Source organism: Gossypium arboreum, chromosome 13 (genome assembly GCF_025698485.1).
Source record: "Gossypium arboreum isolate Shixiya-1 chromosome 13, ASM2569848v2, whole genome shotgun sequence".
NCBI lineage: Eukaryota > Viridiplantae > Streptophyta > Magnoliopsida > Malvales > Malvaceae > Gossypium > Gossypium arboreum.
This window is the reverse complement of record NC_069082.1, coordinates 64,868,121-64,888,919: the sequence shown is the minus strand read 5'-3', so window position 1 is coordinate 64,888,919 and position 20,799 is coordinate 64,868,121. Positions and strand designations below refer to the sequence as shown.

Below are 20,799 nucleotides of genomic sequence, written 5' to 3'. Positions count from 1 at the left end.
CCGCTTCAGAACTCTAAAAAGGTCCTTATATCTTTGCCAAGCCAACAGTAAGTCACAATGTAAAACACTAGATAGGTGTTTCAGATGTACCTCGCTTTTCGCATGTACTCGTTTTGGCTATCCAGTTTGCATCACCACTTTTCCCACAAAATACGATGCACAACCCATCTCTCTCATAGGTTGTAGCCCCATTGATAACTCAACAGGCTTCACATCCATTTGTCCCACCTCTAGCATTTCCAAATGGATCTTCGTAGCACTCCAATCTACTGAGTCAATATTCTTTTCACAATAAAAATCGTCAGCTAGCTTTATTGATGAAAATACCTTGGTCCAACCTTTCTCATCATGACTCATCGACGCCACGCATTGTCGTCTATGAGTATCTAATGTGCATATGCAATCTACAAAAGGAACAAGAAAAGCATTAATCCGGTCAAAGAAATTCAAGCCAAGTACAAAGACGTAATCATCTAAATGAATTACCTCAAAATCTTCCTTGTCTTTCCACTTGTCGATTTGCTAACTGAGAGACCAAGTTTACACATGGCTTTCTTCGATATAAATAAGTTTGATGCCTCTGTATCATAAGAGCACTTCCCTTTAGCCTGTAATGTCAATGTCCACAAACATCAACCCTTTTTGCTTGTGAACCCTTTGCTTTTGCAAAATTGAGTATCATTGACACAATCTTTAAAGCCTCACTCTCTAGTTCCACTTCATTTTCTTTACTGATCGCATATATCTTTAATCGCTCTAGACAGTCTCGTATCCTATACAGATAACAACATAAGAAGTAATTCACTAGCTTCTTTTCATTCCCTCTGACCCTATTGGCTTTGACGAAACTCAATATTGAACCAAACTTCAACAATGTTTTTTCTAGTTCATCATCCCCTAACACGTACCATTTCAGACAATCCCTCACAATATACGAACCTTCGTAAATGAAGCATCTCACTAACCCCTTTAGTGTTGTTGGGCTTCTACTTCTAATTTTGTGGTTTCCCATTACCATAATTGTTATTGGTATTCCGAATCTATCCTTCTTTATCTCCCCCACAATTGGCCTTCTCTTTGGGCTTTGAAGACTCAAATTTTTCTTTTTTCAGAATAAACGCGATTAAAGACTCCACTACGGTCATGGCTTTGGTAAGTTTTTAACCCCTTAGCAATGCAACTCTAGCTTTGCCCAAGGATTTAGCCCATCCATAAAAGAGAAAAATGCCTCCTTTTCAGCCAAACCAGAACTTTGAAGCATGAGTTCACTGAACTGACACACATACTCCCTAATTGTGCCTTGTTGCATCAACTTAGCTCAAGCCTTATCCTCAGCATACTCCGAGTAAAACTGCCTCTTCAATTCACTCTAGAATTCCTCCTAAGTCCCAATAGTGTTACCATATTGTCTCTCATCTGTGGACTTGCGGCCCCATCATAACAAAGTGACATCAGTAAAATATATGATAGCAATATTTACCTTGGTAACACCATCTATGATGCATTTGGCATAAAAGTATTGCACCATTCCCCACAAGAAGTTGTCCACATCATTTATGGATCTCATCCCATTAAAATTTTTTGGCTTCGGGATATCTACCGTAGGCTTGGGTGTCGTAGCCAACACCCTATTATCCAAAGAAGTTTTGTAAATATTAAGCTCCCCCTTGGGCTCTCAATCTGTTCCTTCAAAGTCGAGACCATGGCCTCGAGAGTATCATTTTTCTTAGTTAGCTTATCTGAAAACAATATTGAAGTCTCGTTGCATCGAATTCATATTAGGACTGAGGGCCTCTGCCATTTTTTCCTTGAGCTGAGCTTGCTTTGATTCCAGTTTTGTGGTATGCCCATCAACTTCCTCAAAGGTCTTCATCACATCACTCATGAAACTCTTAAGTTTGGCAACCCTGCCTTCCAAAGCTGACAACATATCCCTCGAGTTGCTTGCTTTCTTGGGCCTCCCATGAATCTCTATAAGCTCAGCCTGCTCGTCTCTTATTTTTGACATCTCAACTAACACCTTCGAATATTGACTCGAATACCAACTGTCACGGGGCTAGAACTTAAGTTTGACAAATCGTGCGGCCTTAGGTGATTTCTTTGCTTCAAATCTGTCTAAGTCAACCTAACTCTCAAAAAGTGATAATTCTCTCGAAAATTCTTTAAGGCACCAAGCGAAAGTAACTCAAAAGCAAAGGAGCAACGAAAAAACTTGGAAAGCCACAAGAAAGAAATGCACACCAAGTGTTTGAGTAAATGCTCTCAAATATATTCTTTAACTCAAGAATGGAATACAATGGGATGATAAAAAATTAGGGGGAATGCATCTATTTATAGTTTAACTCTCTCAGATCTAACGGTATAGATTGAATTACATAAATGTCTGAGATTAGTTACTATCTACAAGATGAGAGTCCTAAGAGATTTAAACTCTATACATCTTTATCCTTTAGAATTTACAATAATTATCTTGGTAACTCTAGTTTTACTAAAGTGTTTCAGTGGGCCACTAAGGCTTCAAGTAGATGCGTTTTTCCATGTATTCCATGAACTGGGTCAGTTCAAATAGATTAAATGAGTCTCATTTGATTAGTTGACCTTCATGGGGTGTTCTGTGGACATTTATCACGGGTTTTGATCCAAGGCCCTTGACATGTGTACATATTTATATTTTTTTCATAATCTATGACCAAATCAATTATAGCAAAAATTATTGATATATATAATCATTTTTAAACTTTAGTTAATAAAACACGTCTAAAATAATTAGCTTACCAAATGACAAATTATTAACTTGAAACTTTCAATATATTTATGTCAAATAAATATATTTATTTAACACTCATCGGAATTTAGATAATGCATCTTTCCTTTAAAAAGATTAAGGTTGGATTGATTTTAAGTAGGATATTATAATTGTGATTAATAATGGAAATAATCCTTTGCTATAGTTACAGTGATTTTTTGGGGGGTAAAAGAAAGTTATAGTGATTTTTATTTTTGATATATTCGGACATGAGTATAAAAAAATGGCATATCCAATACTTACTCAAACTCCCTGTAACCTTAGCTTATCAACCAAAATAACAGCACGAGGGTAGTTCATAAACTTCCAAAGGAATCTTATGGTTAAGTAGAGGACACGATGATAATTCCAATAATGAACAAAATGCGTAAAAGAAAATGTTAATGAAGTGAAAAACAGAGATTAAGTAAAAAAGGAACGGGGACCCCTAAACCAGAAATCAGTTAAACATGAACGAGAAAAAATAAATAAAGAAAAAGGAAAAAGTAGCATAACGTGAAATGAAACAAGACAATTGCATTATCTTACGTGCCTCTATATGCATGTTCCATGGGACACTTTTCACTCATTTTCTGAAGATAAATGATACATGTTTTTTTTTTTTTTTTTTATCATCAAGTGCATTAGTTGTTACCATTTTGTAAAGGGGGGGTGGCATCTTATGCCCCGTTCTCGCTTATAAATTGAGGGACTTGGGAGGGTAAGAGCATGCCATGAACTTCTCTTAGTTGTTTTCACAAAGGTTTCTTTATTTGTATTTACAAAAACCCAAGTTCTAGCCATGGCTGCATCTTTCTCAGTGCCTTCAATGGTAAGATTCATTTCCTACCACCCTTTCTCTCACTTTTCCTCTTAATCTTACCAACAAACTATCTTTAATTAGCTAGATTTCGTCTCCCCTCTCTCTTTCTAGGAGTGCTAAGCTATATATTTGCAAAATGTTCAGATTTTCCCTTGTTTCCTATGTTGTTTATTGTGTGAGTACCGGACATCTATTAAGGTTATAAAGATATCATTGGAGTGAAATATTTTATGGAGTTTTAGCATATGGTGGTTAGGATGATTTGTAGAACCAAGAAAGAATTCTAACATTTTGGTTTTTTCCTCAGTGTTCTTTTGTAAAACAAACCATTTTGGACTATCCTTCTCTGTTTTTCTCTTTCACTCTACAATCTCCATCTCTTTGTTTAATGTATTCATCATGGCATTATTTTTTTAGTAATTTACTTCAAATCCTTTTTAGGTAACTAAAACTCAGTATATAGAGATGCAAATTATATCCTGCCAACAAGATTTATAATGACTGAAACTCCTTTGAACAGATAATGGAAGAAGAAGGAAGATTTGAAACTGAAGTTGCTGAGGTGCAAGCATGGTGGAACTCGGAGAGGTTCAAGCTAACCCGACGACCATACCAGGCTCGAGACGTTGTGGCTTTACGAGGCAGCCTCAAGCAGAGCTATGGCTCCAACGAGATGGCAAAGAAGTTATGGACGACTCTCAAGACTCACCAAGCCAATGGCACTGCCTCTAGGACTTTCGGTGCACTTGACCCCGTCCAAGTAACCATGATGGCTAAGCATTTGGACTCCATTTATGTCTCTGGTTGGCAATGCTCCTCCACTCACACCACCACCAACGAGCCAGGTCCTGACCTTGCTGACTACCCTTACGACACCGTTCCTAACAAAGTCGAACACCTTTTCTTTGCACAACAATACCATGACCGCAAACAAAGAGAGGCACGAATGAGTATGAGCCGGGAGGAGCGCGCTCGAACCCCTTATGTCGATTACCTGAAGCCAATCATAGCTGATGGTGATACTGGCTTTGGTGGAACCACAGCAACCGTTAAGCTTTGTAAACTTTTCGTTGAACGTGGTGCTGCCGGTGTCCACATCGAGGACCAGTCATCTGTAACCAAAAAATGTGGTCACATGGCTGGTAAAGTGCTTGTTGCTGTTAGTGAACACATTAACAGGCTAGTGGCAGCGAGGTTGCAGTTTGATGTTATGGGAGTCGAGACAGTGTTGGTGGCTCGAACCGATGCTGTTGCAGCTACTTTGATCCAAGCCAATGTCGATACCAGGGATCATCAGTTTATTCTTGGTGCGACAAATCCGAATCTTCGGGGGAAAAGTCTGGCAAATATGTTGGCTGAAGGAATGGCCGCTGGTAAAAATGGGCCCCAACTTCAGGCCATTGAAGATAATTGGCTAGCAATGGCACAACTTAAGACATTCTCCGAATGCGTAATGGATGCCATTAAGAACATGAACATAACAGAGGATGAAAAGAGAAGGAGAATGAATGAATGGATGAATCATTCAAGTTATGATAAGTGCCTATCAAATGAACAAGCAAGAGAGATTGCTAAAAGATTGGGGCTTAAGAATCTTTTCTGGGACTGGGATTTGCCTAGAACCAGAGAAGGGTTCTATAGGTTTAGAGGGTCTGTAATGGCTGCCATTGTTCGCGGTTTGGCTTTCGCACCTCATGCAGACCTTGTTTGGATGGAGACATCGAGCCCCGACATGGTCGAGTGCACCAGGTTTGCTGAAGGGGTGAAATCAATGCACCCCGAGATCATGTTGGCTTACAATCTCTCCCCATCTTTCAATTGGGATGCATCGGGAATGACCGATGAACAGATGAGAGACTTCATTCCAAGAATAGCCAAGCTTGGTTTCTGTTGGCAGTTCATAACGTTAGCTGGTTTCCATGCCGATGCATTGGTGACCGACACATTTGCGAGAGATTTCGCAAGGAGGGGGATGCTAGCGTATGTGGAGAAGATCCAAAGAGAAGAAAGGAACAATGGAGTGGACACATTGGCTCACCAAAAATGGTCAGGTGCCAACTTTTATGATAGATATCTCAAGACAGTTCAAGGAGGTATATCATCCACAGCAGCCATGGGCAAAGGCAAGTCAAAGAAATTAACCCCATTCTTCTTTCCTAGTGATTACTTACAATCATGGGGAGGAAAAACTGTATGATAATTACCCACATTTTCTTTGCTATTTGTGCAGGGGTGACTGAGGAGCAATTCAAGGAAACATGGACTAGACCAGGAGCAGGGAACATTGGAAGTGAAGGCAATCTGTTTGTGGCTAAGGCTAGAATGTAAGACAAGCAAAAATGAGCTGAAGGATGGTCTATTTTGGACTTGGGAGAATTACCCAATTCTTGAGTTTTGGAATTGGGACGGGAAATTAAATAATAATAATAATAATAATAAAATCATTTGAGAATGGATCAGTCTGGGTATTTCGTTTTCTTTTTGTTTTCTGTTGGGCCATATTGTGCCTTCTCTTTTTTAAAGCTTGCTAATGCTTTTGTTAGAGATGAAACTTGTTCCTTTTATAATAGAAAATATTCTGTTTATTTTGTTTCATTTCTAATCTAGATTACCCTTTTTTTTTTTTTTAAGATTATAGCACTAATATACATACCAACAAATAAAACGAAGTGATTTTCAAGTCACCACCATTCACTATACCAGACCTGTTGAACCGATTTTATATAGGTTCGTTGAATCTTTAATTCTTAAAATACACTGGACTGGATAGGCTTTTGATTTAGGAAAGCTGAAACATTTCCCTTAGCCAATAATGACAAATCTTAATTATGAAAATGGAAAATGCGCTTAAAAAAAAAAAAGCCTTAAATGGCTCCACAGAAAAATCCCATTATCGGAAAAGAGTGCAAAGAGATTGGAGGAGAAAAAGAGAGGATAATTTCCATAAAGGTGAGCTGCTATACATGTGTGCTTTAATCTCATATATATTAACAGACCAAACTTCGCACCTTAATTAGAAATGTATATATAAAGAAAAAAAAGAAGAGAAATGAAAGGAACAAGTACCCGAGTGCTCAAAACTAAGAAAAATGGGATCATGCAAAACAGAACATGCACTCTTGACACAAGAAAACTAGTGGTTCCATTCTAACTAAATGGTCAAACAAGAAAGAGTGAATAAGGCAAGCACCCTAGCTGCTCTTCCAAGGTTTAAGGACTCCAACAACTATAACAGCAACTATGATTAGGAGGATTATAATGGCAATGCACGTCCACTTTCTTGTACTCTTCTGTCGTTTCTTTGCATTTTGAAGGGCAACCGTCCCGGATTGGACGTTACTGACTGCAGTTGAAACCTGAACAAGATTCCATTAACGCACAACACCGACCAGAACACGTCATTCAACCTAATATGCACTTAAATGCCCATTCTAAGAGATATAAGAATGCAAACGAACCTGACTTTCTATGTTGTCTAAAATTTCTCCTTGGGATTCAACAAGTACTGCAATATCAAGGTAAATCTGATAATAGTAGTTCGGTTAGAAAAAGTTAAACTCAGCTAGTCCATCATGCATGCTAAGGGCTCAATGTAAATTCACCTGTTGCAAATCGAGAAGCTTTTTCTCAATCTCAACTACAGCATCATGTCTTTCTTGGATTTCCTCCACTGTATTTAGTATCTACAATCATAATCCAATATCAAAGATGCAGTAACAAAGTGTCCTAATATAAGCAAATAATAATCTTCCCATCTGAAAATTTGCATGTCCTTTTTTAGTTCTTTACATCATATTATAAGCTTGTAATAAAGTTATACTACATACTGCGCTGTGAACAAATGGTAACTGCACAAACAATGATAACAGTTGTTTTTCAAAGTGAATTAGTTTCAAATGTAAGGTCCTACCTGTCCTCGTCCCTGTTCTTGAATTGCCTTCTGGAAAATTTGTTCACTTTTTCCAGTTTCAATGAGCTGGTCAATTGTCTAAGACAAGAACACGTTTTGGCAAATTAAAATAACATTGATATAAGTTAGAGCCAGAAGTTCCAACATCAAGCTTCAGCTCACCTGTTCATCTGGTCTAGTCCCGGTAACTGTTAAAACAATCATAAAAGAAGAATAATTACTGATTCAGGAAAAATAAATATCAGATTACTTTTGGAGTTCTGGCAAGTTAAACCTGTAATAACCCTTCTTTCTATAACCTCCCGATATTCATCCTGAATCTTTTGCCTAAGAGTCTGAAACAGAAAATAGAGGTAAGGAAACAGATAGTATAGAAAAAGCTTAAAACCCAAATATAATCTCAAACTTCAATGAAAATGAATTAAGCCCTTGACCTTTCATTTCATGTAAATAAGGCAGTAATCTTTTATTTTCCTATAATTATAACCATAATCTTTAGTCGGAACAAGTTTAAGTCATTCTATAACTTAATTTGTTCTATAAAAATATCTAACGGAATTACGGATAACTAGTTAAGACTTGCAGCACTTGCTACGCATTCGCTAGCTATTCCAAACAACAAATGTTAGTCTTCAAATTATTTCATTTGGACTTTTTCCATTGATTTTAAAAGTTTAAGTTATAATTACCGAAAATAAAATTTGTACCTTTGTTTAAATGCAATAAAATGGTCGGGGGCTTAATGCTATTTTTTACTAAAAAATCAAAGATATATTTGGGTATTAAACCAATAAAAGAAAAACCAATCTAGAAAGATGCCAAATATCTACCTGAAATTCCATCATCAAATCCTTGAATCTTGTTGCCACAGAACTGCAAAAACCAATCATGGTGATAAAGATCAACTTCTTTTTTTCTAGATAATGAAAGGAACTAAACTAAGCATTTGCAACACACTTTGTAACATTCATCCTGGATCTGTCGATGCTTGTTCCCTTCTCACATCCAGGCTTTTGCCGATTGGTTAAGTTCTGGAGATAAAGCGATAAAAATCAGCAAATAGGCTTCAAATGCAGAGCTCTAAAGCCTCAAAATTAAGACATTTAAAGAGAAAAGATGAACAAAGTATTACTTCTTTGTTTATTGCTTCTAATCTTGCTTTGACATTACGGGCTATCTTTCCAACCTCGTCGATATCTTTCTCCATTCGCTTCTTCATAGCTTCAACAAATTACTTTACATTTAGACAATATGGAACTTGAATAAACAAGATAAGTAAAGAGCCTCATTAAGAACTGATAATGACTTAATGAATAACCAACTTGATGACCATTTTGTTTGTGCCAATACTTTATATCCAATTTTCTCAGGTAACTCAGCCATTAATAGTTTAACACTGAGTTGAATGACTGGTTAATAGCTAGTTATGAAACAGAGTTACAAACTATACAATATTACCATGCAATGCTCATATTATATCCACAAAGGATTGTAATGGAAGAATAAAACTTTCTACCTTTCATAGCAGAGGCCTTTGTAACAGACTTGGACTCTTCATTAGCATCCTGCAAAGATTTTTAATTAGATAACATAAATTTTTATAGCAGCAAATGAACCAGCTAAGCATTACACTCAAAAGGCATTCAGATTTGATTATATATTCCTGGTAGGAACAACTGATAGAATCTAGAAATGAGATGACATAAAATTTCAAAGGGTCATTGATAAGATAGCAAGAGAAAAATGTCAGCCAGAGGTTTCAATATACAAAAACCTAGCACAAACATATCTCGGAACAACCTTCAATTCTAAGATAATCTTAGGCGAACATCCTGCATACCTTGAGTTTTCTTAGTAATCCAGAGAGCTTCTCCACTTGCTTCTCGACCTCTTGCATCTGTAATGCAGATAATAAGTAAAAAGAACATAAAGATAAAAGAAGTGCCAACAGAAAAAAAAAAAGCCAAATCAAGAGAAGGAGCTTTGGGAGTCCTGATATATGGGCAGATTTATGTTCTTCAATTAGACTAATTGAAATAAACAAAAAAGGAAAAGGAATTCTGAAATTTCAATAAATTTTTTTTATGATAAATTTTGAGCTTTACACATCAGACTGCAAATAGTCATTTAGGCCATTACAATCAACTAAAATGCAGTTTATATGTTCTGTTTTAGCAAGTGTATTACTGACCTGCTTATTAAAAGCTTCCATTCCCATGTCTGAGGTGCTTCCGGGAACCCTCCTTCCCATTTCGATATCACCATGGCCTTGGGCATCATCAACGAATGAATCCTGATTAAGAGCATAATAAACTGACAGAATTAAATTGTCAAAGTGGGAAAAAGAACTGACAGAAGCCAGAAGAAAGCTAACTAGACTAAGATATAAAGCCCATGTCAAATTATAAGTTATATATAGTGGAAAGAACATTCGAGCCTACGCATGGTGCAAATATTGGTTCCAACTTAGAACAATAGAAGAACTAAACAAAAAAAAAAAAAAAAAGACATTCCCCAGTAAACTCTCAGTAATCAAACAAAGACAAACAGGAAAATCACTTAAAAGAATAAGCGTGATGCTAAAGCACTAAATTGAAGTAAAGAAACATAATGTAAAAAGAAAATACCGAAAAGTTCCATACTTAAAATAGAAATAGAAGACGAACGATAGTCCTTAAAACTAAGAAACACTAACCCAGCTCCAAGTAAACCCAGAAATAATAAAAAAATAAGCATCATTTCAGTATTAAATTCCAGAAAGATATTAGAAAAAAAAAGTTAATTGATCGATAAAAAGAAATAGAACCCAATAATTTCATAATCTTAATTTAATTAAGAAATAATTAAGAAATCAAAGCTACTACCGATGAAAATAAGCAAAGTGTTGATAAATACCGTGAGTAAGTTGTTCATGATGGTATGATCGGTTGAAAACTCAGAGTTCAGAGGAAGGGGAAAAGGAAAGCAAACTAAAAGAATACTTCGTTATGAAAATAAAAAAACAAGCACTTTTATTTACATATATTGTTTTGGGGTTTTAAAGAAAATTAATTTAAGAATTTCGAAGATAAATGCAACTATTTTAATTTACCTTTGGATAAACTATAAGCATAATCAATTATTTAGTTATTTTTATTTAAAATCACGTTTTGGTTATTAAATATTAAAATTTATTTTATAATAAACATTATCAATTTATACATTATAATCATTTCATCTTTCATTTTTATTATGAATATAATAAGTTAATCTGTCATTTTTTAATGAAATTTTAAGTTAAATTGTATAACTAATTTCGCTAATTTAGATGTATATGTTGATTCTTTTTTAATTACTTTTTTAGGTATTTTTTTAAATTAGGAAAATAAACGAACTTTAAAGAGAGTGTGTGAAAATACTTCTAGCTGGGCGCGATTTCACATTCTCTCTCGATTTTTTTTAATTTTGATAGGGTTAGGATTTTTTAATTTTGTTAGGGCTAGGAAATTTTTGGAATTAGGGTTATGATGTTAGGGGTGAAACTGTTAAAGTTTATAGGTAGAATTGAGGGGCTGGGGATGCGATAATGCGTCTCAAAACACATACATTTCATAGTCGGGGGCCGGTTGACGATTGTTATTGTTAGGAAATGTGTCTATATTGTCGTAAACATGTAACTATTTTTTATTTATTTGAACGATGAATAAATAAATAAAGTTAATTTGACATTTCACTATTATGTCTCTTATATTTTGCATGTATAGCGAAATTGTGACAAGCAAATATTAGTTTATTGATTGTCTAAAGTTCAAACTGAAGATAGGTGGCATTGTAAAGAACGTTTATATTCCAAGAAAGACAACTTACTTCAATAGATAATCTAAATGAGTTCGTAATCCCGTAAAAGAATCAAAGTGAGCATTTGATTCAAATACTGAGAATGATTATTATGTCATCTATAATTTTAATTGGGGAGATAGCTAGTTTTGGCTATCGAAGTAGTTGACTCCACGAGTAGAGACATAGATGTATTCATTGGTAGAATGACACATTGCATTGGACCCAAGATGAAATAATTTTGAATTCGTTTGTGAATTAATTCACTTGTGATGTTTATGGGGTGATTTACCTAAATCCTAAGTTAGCCACTGACCATGTATATGCAACTCATGTGCTTTGATATAAGTGGAGGCTTATGCTTTAAAAATGATTGAGCCCATAATTGGTATGTTGGGTACATGACTTGTGTATGGCAAGGCTTTACTAGCAACAGTGGAATTCATAACTCAATTAAAAAGTTAACGATATCCTCTCATTGACATTGTGTGAATTGATAAATATGGAACGTGACCACGGGTTGCTAATTCTCGTACGAGCAATTTATCACAGTCATTTGTTGACAGTGATCATATTAATCATTAAGAAAACATAATGGTGACAATGAGATAAAATAAGATTGTATTGAGTGAACGAATTTAACTCAAAGAAATTAAAGATATCATATGAGGGTAACACACACATGACGAGGTCATTAGACAAAGCAGTTGGATGAATTGTTTTCGTGAAGAGTATACAATAAGGAGTTTTCAATCATGATACTTCTTGTGGACTAACTCCATGATTAAGTAATTGCGAATTATCGACACGATGCTTCTGAATATAATTGTAATCATTAGAGCTTAATTATATATGTCTGATTGGTCTCTCTACTAGCTCAACAAAAGCTCGATCGAACTGCATTTGAATTAGAAAAAAATTTATGACTTTGGAAATAATTTAATTGAGTCGATTTATTCAATGTAGAATTAAATTAGGCTGTTGTGAGAATTGTTCAATTAAAGAATTTTCTTCAAAAATTAATTTGGAAAATCCAAGTGATTTTTAGAAAAATTAATTTTGATCAAGTAAAATTAAATTAATCAAATCAATTAAAATTAATATGATATTTTTGAAAGTTAATTTTCAAGTCAAACAATTGTCCTAATGGGTAATTGAACTTAAAAATTGGACCTGAGATCATAAATTGGATAGGGAGCCCAAAATCGAGACCAAGACCCAAAAATTGGTTGAATCAGGCTCGGTATGTGAAATCGAGTCGATGGTATAAGTGGCTAGACCAGACCGGTCAGGTCGTCATTGACCCAGATCGAACCGGCAGCAGCCGAATCGACTTAGGGTACCGTAAGTGTGTCGCACCTATATCACTAGACACAGCGTCTCGGTGGCTGGCGACAGTTGGTCATCAGTGGTTGAGCAATGGAAGAGTTACATTCCTACTAGAATTCCACTAGAGAATTTGATTTCAGATTAATTATTCCAAAAATAATATTATTTTAATAGTTTAATAGTAAATTTAATATAATACTTATCTTAATAGTATTTTATTAATTAATATTAAAGCGATTATCTTAATATTAAATTTAATTTAATATTTATCTTGTAGATAAACATTCTATTATTTTAATAAAATTTAATATTAAATTTAATCTAACATTTACCTTGATAAATATTATATTAACTTAATATTAAAGTGATTAAGTTTAACCATAGTTGAACTCTAAACTTTCCCCATATAAAGTGAGACTTGAGTCATTATTTACACACACTTGAATTCAAGAGAGAGTTCTAGAAAGAAAATTCTCTTAAGATATTATTCCAGAAAATTTCTAGAAATATTTTTCTGATTTACAACTTGACCCAAAAGTTTTGAGAAATCGCGAAATTAGCCCACTGGTAATTTTTATGAATTTTTTTTTGATTCGAAGCGAGTCCACATTCAACAGATGTGAGCTTGAGGATAGTGAATAAGACTACTTGGTCGAAGCGCTCATCCTAGATGAATAAAAAATGTACAATTTTGATTAAGTTTTTATTACTTTAGATATCACAACCAAGATATTGTTTTGGAAAAAAAAATTTAAACTCTAATTTTCCCTAAATTTATTTTTTGCTACGTTTTCCAAACCTGTTTTTCCAATAGTTATATGGTTACAAGTTTAAGCTTTTTGGATACCCACAAACGATGCCTTATATATATCATACATAAGATTGATGCCATAATCATAGGGAAAAACATAGGGCTTTCCAGTGTAATCAACATAATTATTTTCTCTATTTCTAGGTAGCCGGTATCTTTAACCTTTCATTCTTATTGGAAGGTTGAAACCGAGGTAGACACAAGAGGGCTCTTAAGCAGAGAGCGGATGTTTCAGTGGAAGTAGATGTCAAACTCGGTTCGAAGCAGTAGCAGTTGTAGTTATTAATAGGTTGTTTAACAACAACAACTGCTGTTGCCAAGAAATGTGTTAGGAAATGTGCTCAACTTGTAGTAAACATGTAATTGTTTTCTATATATTTGAACGATGAATAAATAAATTTCACATTTCATTGTTATGTCTTTTGTATTTTTGTCTTTCATAGTTTCCATGCATAGCGAAATTGTGACAAGCAAATATTAGCTCATTGATTGTTTAAGTTCAAACTAATGATAAATGGCACTGTAAGAACGTTTACATTGCGAGAAAGATAACTTCAAAAATAATCTAAATGAGTTCGTAATCCCGTAATAGAATCAAATAGAGCATTTGATTCAAATACTAAGAAGGATTATTATGTCGTCTACAATTCCAATTGAATAGATAATTAGTCTTGGCTATTTGAGCAATTGACTCTACAAGTAGAGACATAGATGTATTCATTGGCAGAATAATATATTGGACTAGACCTAAAATCAATTAATTCTGAATCCGTTCATGAATTAATTCACTTGTGACATTCATGGTGTGATTTACCTAAATCCTGAGTTTGTCACTGACTATGCACATGTAAATCATGCTCTTTGATATAAATGGAGGCTTATTCTCTAAAGATCATCAAGTCGATAGCTGGCATTTGGGTACATGACTTGTGTATGGCATGACTTTACTGGAAACAGTGGAATTCATCACTCAATTAAAGAGTTAACGGTATCCTCTCATTGGCATTGTATGGATTGATAAATATGGAACCTGACCACAGGTTGCTCGTTCTTGAACGAGCAATTTATCACAATTATTTGTTGACAGTAATCATATTAATCATTAAGAAGCACAATTGTGGCAATGAGATAAAATAGGATTGTATTGAGTGAATGGATTTAACTCGAATGAATCAACAATATCATATGAGGGTAACATACACATAACGAGGTCATTAGACAAAGTAGTTGGATGAATTGCTTTTGTAAAAAGTATACAATAAGAAGTTTTCAATAATGGTACTTCTTATGGACTAACTCCATGATTAAGTAATTGTGAATTATTGAAATGATGCTTCTGGACATAATTGCAATTACTAAAGCCTAATTGTATATTTTTGATTAGTCCCTCTGCAAGCTGAACAAAAGCTCGATCAGACAGCATTTGAATTAGAAGCAAATTCTACGACTTTGGAAATAATTTAATTGAGTCGATTTATTCAATGTGGAATTAATTGGGCGATTGTAAGAATTATTCAACTTGAGAATTTGATTAAAGCATTTTCTTGAAAAATGAACTTGGAAATTCTAAGTGATTTTTGGAAAAAATTAATTTTGATCAAGTAAAAGTAAATTAACCAAATTAATTAAAATTAATATGATATTTTTTAAAATTAAATTTTAAGTCAGACAATTAGCCTAAGGGGTATTTGGACTTCAAAATTAGACCTGATATCGTAAATTGGCCTAAGAGCCCAAAATCGAGACTAAGACCCAAAAATTGGTCGAATCGAGCCTGATATCTGAAACCTAGTTGACGAGGTCCTGCGGCAAAATAGCTCGACACTAGGATGATAAAAAGCTTAACACCTCTCATGCTTATTACTTTTTCAATATCCAACTAGTGGCTGGACCGGACCAGTAGGGTTGTTACTGGCCCAGATTGAAACCAACAAAAATCGAACTGGCTCGGGGTGTCAACGATTGCAATAGCGACATTCTAGTGGCCAAAAAATGGTCGACGGTGGTAGGTCTTCGGTGATTAAGTAGTGAAAGAATTACATTCCTACTTGAATTCTACCAGAGAATTTGATTTTAGATTAACTATTCCAAAAATAATATTATTTTAATAGATTTAATATTAAACTAAATTTAATACTTATCTTAATAATATTTTATTAATTTAATATTAAAGTTATTATCTTAATATTAAATTAAATTTAATGTTTATATTGTAGATAAATATTGTATTAATTTAATAATATTTAATATTAAATTTAATATAATATTTACCAAGATAAATATTAGATTAAATTTAATATTAAAATGATTAAATTTAATCATAGTTGAACTCTCTAAACTCTCTCTATATAAAGAGGGCATTTGGTAATTTTTACATACTTAAATTCAATAAAAGTTGTAGAGAAAATTCTCTAAAGAAATTATTTTAGAAAATTTCTAAAGATATTTTTCTTATTTAAAACTTACCCCAAAAGTTTAGAGAAATTGTGAGATTACCCTAGTGATAATTTTTGTAAATTTTTTTTTTAATTCAAAGCAAGCCCGTATACTCATTAGACGTGAGCTTGAGGATAGCGAAAAAAACTACTTAATCGAAGCATTCATCCTAGATGAATAAAAAATGTACAATTTTGATTAAGTGTTTATTACTTTAGATATTATAACCAAGTTCTTGTTTTGGAATTTTTTTAAAACTATGATTTATTCCTAAATTTACTTTTTGTTACGTTTTCTAAACCCAATTTTCCATCAATTGGTATCGAGCCAATTTTTCTTTATATATAATGTTATAATTAAGTAACCCGAATCTTTATTTAAATAAAATATAGTGGTAAAATAAAATAAAAGTAAAATCCGTATAGAACTACACTTCTTTTATTTTATTTTAGAATAAGATTTTTAAACCTTATTAAACTCCATCTATTTTATATTGAATAGAATAAGCCGTTTCAATCTTACTACACTTCTATTAGAATATAGTTTTACAAGCCTATAAATAGACATAGTCTACTCCTCTTCTAATTATTCAAATTCGACATAGTGAATTTTCTTTGAATTCGACATATTGAATTTTCTTCTCCTAGAGGAATCCATAACACGAAGGGAATATTGGAGTATATTCATTCTGATCTATGGGGGCCATCAAGACTGCCTTCGAGAGGTGGAGCTAATTATATGCTAACTTTTATTGATGATTTTTCCAGAAAAGTTTGGGCGTTCTTCCTGAAGCAGAAAAGCAATGTGTTTTCCACATTTAAGTCTAGGAAAACTATGATTGAAAAATAGACGGGAAAACAAATAAAAAACCTCCGTACAGACAATGGCTTAGAGTTTTGTTCTGATGAGTTTAATAAACTGTGCAAGTCAAAAGGAATCGTGAGACACTTGATAGTTTGTCATACTCCATAGCAAAACGACGATGCAGAATGAATAAATAGAACGATCATGGAGAAGGTTCGGTGTATGTTGTCAAATGCCAACTTACCAAAGTCGTTTTGGGCCGAAGCAACCTTTACTGATTTAAAGATCTTTGGGTATCCTGCGTTGCTCATGTTGATAATGGAAAATTGGAACTGAGATCCATTAAATGTGTATTTCTTGGTTATAAAGTTGGTGTAAAAGGGCATAAGTTATGGTGTCCTGAAAATAGAAAAGTTGTGATTAGCAAAGATGTTGTTTTTGATGAAACTGCTATACTACCTAACTTATCTCTTAAATAATCTTCCAATAAAGAAAATCAAAAGTAGGTGGAGCATCAGATTAATCCAGAATTTACAACAGAGTCAACTCCTCAAGCCAGTATAGAAATTTAGAATAGAGTTACTTCTTCACCATAATACTCTATCGCCAAAAACAGAACTAGAAGAGAAATTAAACCTTTAAAGAAGTATGCCAAGGCTGATCTAGTTGTTTATGCTTTAAATGTGGCTGAAGATATAGATGCAAACCAAGAGCCATTTAATTATTCTGAGGCGGTTAGCTGTGAAGACTTAGAAAATTGGATGTTTGCTATGCAAGAAGAGATGAAATCACTCCATAAAAATAGAACATGTGATCTTGTGAAACTTCTTAAAGGTAAAAAGGTTGTTCGTTGTAAATAGATGTTTAAGAAGAAAGAATGGACTCCAAGAGTTGAAGAACCCAAATATAAAGCAAGGCTTGTTGCAAAGGGTTACAATCAAATTCCAAAAGTGGACTTCACAGATGTATTCTCCCCAGTTGTGAAGCATAGTTCGATTCGAGCTTTACTTGGTATTGTGGCTATGCATAATTTAGAGCTTGAGCAGTTAGATGTAAAAGCTGCATTTTTGCATGGAGAACATGATGAGGATATTTACGTGCAACAACCAGAGGGTTTTACAGTCTTAGAAAAAGAGGACTATGTTTGCTTGCTGAAAAACTCCTTTTATGGTTTGAAACAGTCACCAAGACAGTGGTACAAGAGGTTTGATTCCTTTATGACTTCTCATGATTTCAAGAGAAGTAGCTATGACAGTTGTGTTTACTTTAAGAAAAATAGTTATGGTTCTTTTGTGTATTTACTCCTTTATGTTAATGACATGTTGATAGTAGCGAAAGATAAATGTGAGATAAGAAACGTTAAAACCCAACTAAGTGAATAATTTGAGATGAAAGATTTGGGACCAAAAAAAAAAGATAATTGGTATGGACATTACAGGAGAATTGACTTTAAGTGGCATTCTTTTTGGCCTTTAGCGACGCTTGTGAAAAAACGCCACTATAGTAAACGTCGTAAAATTTTGCGGCGTTTATTTAAAAAAAAACGCCGCTAAAAGTCGTGACCTTTAGCGGCCCTTTTCCCGCAAACGCCACTAAAGACCATGACCTTTAGCGGCGCTTTTCCCCCAAACGCCGCTAAAGACCATGACCTTTAGCGGCTCTTTTCCCACAAACGCCGCTAAAGACCATCACCTTTAGCGTCGCTTTTTCTAAAAATGCCGCTATATATCAGACCTTTAGCGGCGCTTTTTTCACAAACGCCGCTAAAGAATATAAACTTTAAAAAATATATTTTAATTAAATAATATTTATTTTCTATGATAAATATTATACTATGTTTTATTTTTGAAATTTGAACTTTAAACTATATACTTTTAAGAATAAATAAAAAATATTAATTAAATTAAATTTTCTATTAAAATTTTAACTTTAAAACTAAATTAATGAATTTAAATTTAGAATTTAAATATTATGTTTAAATAAATGGGCAATCACCTCACAACTCATCTGATCTATATTAACTCAGCCAATTATAAAAGAAGCTACAAAACTCGTAATAATTAACAATCATGGTTAAAGAAGCTGGTACACAAGGTAGCTACAAAACCCTGTTTCCATAACACAAAATTCAAGTTCCGACTAAGATGAATGACCATGGAATGCAACATTAAATAACGTTCCACTTGAAGAAGTGCTAAGCCTTGGATTTTCCAGCTTGAAGAGATTGAATCCTCTGCCGCACCTTCAATATCTAAAGGATGCAAAACCAAATGATCAGATTCATCGTCACTTTGGGAGATAAATTTAGTTACAATCTATTATCCACACCGAGGTGCCTGGATTCTAGACTCTAGAGTTTGATATTAAGAGGACACAAACATTTTCTGATGGTTTTACAATATAATTCAACACAATTTGATTTCATATCTAGAGGACATTAATAGAAACTCATACTGATGGTTGTTATTCCAGTTTAAGAGTTTATCAATTAAGGTTGCACCCAAAATACCAATTACTGTCTGCAAAACAGAACATTTCTTTAGTTACCGAGACATCATCCCATCAATAGAGAATTTTGCTATCCAAAATGATAATGAAGCAAACCTGAGTAGCAGCTAGTGTGATGAGCGCAACCATGCTAGATACACTTTTCAATTGTCATAAAATAGAACTTAGTGTAGTTGAACTATTCATAAATTTTCTTAAAGTTCTATGGAGATTGTTAAGACCAGTAATATTACTAGCTGAGACAAAAATAGCACCAGAATAATATGTAAGTGCATTGATTCCTCCCAAATTCATCAGGACCAACACTCCAGCAACAGTCTATAAGGAAAACAAGAGATATATCAATGGATTATATAGCAAATATAGAGCAATTGATCAATTTCAACGAAGTTACGTGTCTTACAAGTAATGGCTGAACATGCTTCTTTTGAAATATGTCTAAAATTCCTTCACTCATAATCTTGTAAAAAGATAAGCTCAGACAAGCAGAAATTGAACCATTATAAAAGTTTATACTTTTTTCCTAAGAAAAAAAACAAAGGTTACTTTTGTTTCAGTTGCTTCATTAGAAATATCAGCTTTATCTCCCCTGAGGCACAACAAAGCGGCTTCAAGCTCTTTCTCACGACCAAATTTTGCCCGCACAGAAATATTCTCAGTGGCTATATATCACAAAAGGAGATTTCAATCGAAAGAGAAAACTTATGATGATTTACTATGATATATTTGTAGAAACTCAAAGCCATTTGGTAGCTGTAGGACAAAACTAGAGATTTCCATATCAAAACGGACAATATCTTGCAGGTTAGTAATGAGATTTTTTGTTTTCTTTTTACTTGAGCCTTTAAGATAGGCACCGAACTGTAGCTGTAAAATTTAAGAGAAACTTGAATTGTACTCACCAGCCATTGAGGAGATTCTGGTATGAAGAAGAGAAGTAGGAGTTGAACTAGAGTGGGAATCGTGGCTGTTTGTAAAATCATTCAATAACTGTTACAAAACTATCTGATTGCCTAACCAATTTCCAATGCAATTCAGGAAGTTCTAGTCACCTAACAGAGCCAATGTGTGCCAATGGACAAAGGAGCCAACAACAAACATGAACGACACACCCCAACCAGTTAAAATACTTTTCCTTTCTCATCCGTTTGTGGATTAACATGATTGAACTCTCGAAGCACCTATAAATAAAGCAACACATGGAATTGAGCTACATATGAACTTCAATATACCACAGTAGAAAATTCAAATAAAATCTTTTTTTATAAAATTCTGAAAAAAGATATAGCTTTTCCTAACAAATGGAATGTGTGACTTGAAGTTAAAATTGAGTAATCTTGTTTTCAAATTTTTGAAAATCAAATCAATTGAAATGATATGGCGGTGCTAGTAAATTGACATAACATTATAGATAATTTATTTATCATAAAAGATTTTTGAAATTATATAAATTTGTTTAAGGAATTTAATGTCGAACTAAATTTCATTTTTTAAAGAAAAAATGATTAAAAATAGCCAAATTAGAGTATAAATACTAAATCAAGAATATACACATAGTGCAATGACAAACAATGAGG

General features: G+C 33.7%; 2 protein-coding genes across 3 annotated transcripts; one reads left to right on the top strand and one right to left on the bottom strand.

Moving 5' to 3' along the window:
* The first annotated feature begins 3,425 nt into the window (after positions 1 to 3,425).
* On the top strand, positions 3,426 to 6,193 carry LOC108463989 (isocitrate lyase). The gene is made up of 3 exons (XM_017764031.2): positions 3,426 to 3,617; positions 4,129 to 5,731; positions 5,839 to 6,193. Exons 1-3 carry the CDS (start codon positions 3,588 to 3,590, stop codon positions 5,934 to 5,936), a joined length of 1,731 nt encoding a protein of 576 aa, XP_017619520.1. The 5' UTR covers positions 3,426 to 3,587; the 3' UTR covers positions 5,937 to 6,193.
* Positions 6,194 to 6,522: 329 nt separating this feature from the next.
* On the bottom strand, positions 6,523 to 10,606 carry LOC108463990 (syntaxin-132-like). Of its 2 annotated transcripts, none has more exons than XM_017764034.2 (13): positions 10,414 to 10,606; positions 9,710 to 9,831; positions 9,359 to 9,415; positions 9,035 to 9,083; positions 8,651 to 8,739; positions 8,476 to 8,549; positions 8,349 to 8,391; positions 7,793 to 7,853; positions 7,681 to 7,706; positions 7,519 to 7,596; positions 7,211 to 7,291; positions 7,067 to 7,132; positions 6,523 to 6,964 (listed from the first exon to the last, which is right to left on the bottom strand). In XM_017764034.2, the coding sequence occupies exons 2-13, from the start codon at positions 9,767 to 9,769 to the stop codon at positions 6,800 to 6,802; spliced, it is 849 nt and encodes a 282-aa protein (XP_017619523.1). In that variant the 5' UTR covers positions 9,770 to 9,831; positions 10,414 to 10,606; the 3' UTR covers positions 6,523 to 6,799. The 2 variants fall into 2 exon arrangements, with proteins under 2 accessions (XP_017619523.1, XP_017619522.1); XM_017764033.2 differs by having other exon boundaries at positions 9,710 to 9,811; positions 10,414 to 10,586.
* Between the last annotated feature and the right edge of the window lie 10,193 nt (positions 10,607 to 20,799).

Excerpts from the sequence above, each read along its gene's own strand:
- LOC108463990 (XM_017764033.2), bottom strand. Across the intron at positions 8,740-9,034 it reads AAAGGCCTCTGCTATGAAAG|CTATGAAGAAGCGAATGGAG; the intron begins GTAGAAAGTTTT and ends AATTTGTTGAAG. Across the intron at positions 7,292-7,518 it reads AAGAACAGGGACGAGGACAG|ATACTAAATACAGTGGAGGA; the intron begins GTAGGACCTTAC and ends TTATGATTGTAG.
- LOC108463989 (XM_017764031.2), top strand. The coding sequence starts at position 3,588 with ATGGCTGCATCTTTCTCAGTGCCTTCAATG. Across the intron at positions 3,618-4,128 it reads CTTTCTCAGTGCCTTCAATG|ATAATGGAAGAAGAAGGAAG; the intron begins GTAAGATTCATT and ends TCCTTTGAACAG. Across the intron at positions 5,732-5,838 it reads CACAGCAGCCATGGGCAAAG|GGGTGACTGAGGAGCAATTC; the intron begins GCAAGTCAAAGA and ends CTATTTGTGCAG.